General features: G+C 40.6%; 1 protein-coding gene across 1 annotated transcript in view; it reads right to left on the bottom strand.

Annotated features, from left to right (window-relative positions):
- Positions 1–1,628: 1,628 nt before the first annotated feature.
- The window catches only part of ZNF350 (zinc finger protein 350), a 29,363-nt gene continuing 28,143 nt past the window's right edge, over positions 1,629–2,848 (bottom strand). Inside the window, exon 7 of the mRNA XM_011966043.1 lies at positions 1,629–2,844. Within this exon, the coding sequence (XP_011821433.1) occupies positions 2,138–2,844 (707 nt within the window). The 3' untranslated portion in view covers positions 1,629–2,137. The remainder of the gene's footprint in view (positions 2,845–2,848) is intronic.

The raw sequence follows: 2,848 nt of genomic DNA, 5'->3' as shown, positions 1-2,848 counted from the left end.
ATAAAAGCCTGTGATGGAATTGGAGGAGCTATGCATAAAGCTAAACTTATAGCTCAAGCAATAATGGGAGTTGTTTTAGGAGGACAAGTTAGAACATTTGGGGGAAAATGTTATAATTGTGGTCCAATTGGTCATCTAAAACAGAATTGCCCAGTCTCAAATGAACAAAATATAACAACTCAAGCTACTACAAAAAAGAAAGAGCCACCTGGCCTATGCCCAAGATATAAAAAAGGAAAACACTGGCTAATCAACGTTGTAATAAATTTGATAAAAATGGGCAACTGTTGTTGGGAAAGGAGAAGAGGGGCCAACTTCAGGCCCCACAACAAACTGGGGCATTCCCAATTCAGCCCTTTGTTCCTCAGGGTTTTCAGGGACAACACACCCCACTGGGAAGCGACGGTTGTAGTGAGCTGAGATCGTGCCACTGCATTCCATCCTGGGCGACAGAGCAAGGCTCCATCTCAAAAAAAAAACAAAAACAAAACAAAAGTTACCTAGTAACCCAGGATTTCTGTTGAATTCTGAGCTAGCCACAACAAGGCAAATTTTTATTTCTTTTCCTGTGCGTAGCACTTACTGTAACTTGGACAGTGTATCCATATGGGATGAAGGTTAAAAAACCGGATAAAGAAGGCCAAGAGATCTACTCCCAGAAAAGTGAGAACGATGAAGATAAATCATGATCTCAAAAAAAAAAAAAAAAAAAAAATCACATCTCAGTTCAGCAGGTCACAGAGAAGCCAGGATCTTTGAAATGGTAACTTTAGCAAGGGATGGGTCTTACGGACAAATAAAAGGGTCATCTCTAAGACATCCCAAAAGAAACCCACCTCCCCCCATCTGTTACAGTCTCATCCATTCTCAGAGACTAAGATTTTCCTCCTTCTTTGTGTTCTACTTATTCTAAGGGTCCTTTTCCTTTTCTGCTCTGCCCCTTTTATATTTGACTAAGTCTCTCTAATCACACAAAAGTTGTGGGTGACAATTCCATTCTTTACAACTGTCATTCCCTTCAATGACAAAATACTCTTCTCTTTCCAAATCATTCTCTCTCCAAATCAATATAGTTTTTGATTTTCTATGTGTTGGGAAATAATAAATCATGCAAAGCAGCCTCTTCAGTACAACTTTCTGGGATGCTGGAAATGATGACAGAGAGTCCCCATTGTCTCAAAGTTCTGTTCACTCTGCTGTCCAGTTTGGTAGCAGCTATTCACGTACAGCTCTTGAGCAGTGAGGGAACTGAATTTTTAAATTTTGTGTTCAGTTTCTTTAATTCTAAAATTTAAGTAGCCACAAAAATTAGCAGGGAATTTGTAATCTTTTGGAGAGATGAGACCTGGGCATAAAAAACAAAACCAAACCAAACCTCATTTTTGTACTCAGGTGCTTAAGTACCATTAACAGCAGTCCTTCTGCTGCTCCTTGAACAACAAATTATCATGTCCCCTGGACACAGTTACTCCATGTCCATTTCACCTAATGTAGATATTTGCATCCCCTGACTAGATTAGCTGAGTGTAATGATACTACTTAAAATTAACCCCGCAAACTCTCCGGGAGACCACAAACTTTTTCTTCTTTGACCTCAGCTCCTGGAACAGGACAGGGTACAAAGGATATAATTTTAAAATATTTGTTTAATGAAACAAAATGACTAGTTTCACAGATCCCTCTGCAAAATATAAAGTTCTGAAAGTTTATGGTCCTGGTTTTCAATTAATCCTTCACACTGGTCTAAGGAAACTGAATTGACACAAATGCGTCCCACATCCCACCATTCCAGTACTAGCCCTTTCCCACCAACTGCCCCTTATGGGGTTTTTCAGTCACTGCAACACCCCCGATACCAATTCTTTCATCTCTTTTAAAAATTCACAGTACTTCATTTCTTCCACTTCAAAGTACTTGGGCTTCCTTTACTCATTTATTTGACACAATAGAGCAATTGCTGTGTATGTGTTTAGGCTAACATCAGATTTTGCCTGTGCATCACAGCATATATTTAAATAGGATGAGTTTATCGGCTTTCTCTGCCTTATACATTTTCTCTCAGTGTATGCTTTTCAGCCACATAATGAACTACAAATTTTTGCTCCACCCTTTTTCCACATAGATCTGAGTTCTCTTCCTATGGGTTTTCTGTAACATAAAATAAGACATAATTGATCACGGAAGGCACAACCACATTCACCGCATTCACAAGGTTTCTGTCCTGTGCAAATCCTCTATCATCTCCTGAGGCTGCACATCTGACCACTGGCTGTCCCACAAGGACTATGTTCCTGTTTGCGAGGAGGCCGCTGATGTTTAGTGATGTCTGAGGGGCCACGGAAGGCACTTGTGTAGTCACCCCGTTAGCGGAGTTTTTCTCCTGCATGACATCACTGGTGTGTAATAAGCTGTGCCTCTCTGCAGGAGGATTTTCCACCTTGACTGCATCTTGTTTCTCCCTCGTGTGTATTCTCTTATGCTTAACCAGGCACGACATATACGCAAATGCTTTCCCACACTCGTTGCAGCCATAGGGTCTCTCTCCTGTATGAGTCCTTTGATGGACAATGAGCTTTTGCTTTGTGCTAAAGGCTTTCCCACATTCACTACATTCAAAGGGTTTCTCTCCTGTGTGAATTCTTTGATGTTTAATGAGACCTGACTTTTGAGAACAGGATTTTCCACATTCACTGCACACAAAGGGTGTCTTTCCCGTGTGAAATCTCTGATGTGCTATGAGGCAAGTCTTCTGAATGAAGCCTTTTCCACATTCACTGCATATATAAGGTTTCTCACCTGTATGAATTCGCTGGTGTACAATGAGATTTCCTTTCTGGATGAAGCCTTT

The sequence above is a fragment of the Mandrillus leucophaeus genome, unplaced genomic scaffold (assembly GCF_000951045.1).
Source record: "Mandrillus leucophaeus isolate KB7577 unplaced genomic scaffold, Mleu.le_1.0 Scaffold74, whole genome shotgun sequence".
Lineage (NCBI taxonomy): Eukaryota > Metazoa > Chordata > Mammalia > Primates > Cercopithecidae > Mandrillus > Mandrillus leucophaeus.
Note: the sequence above shows the minus strand (reverse complement) of the source record. Positions and strands in the feature narration are given on the sequence as shown.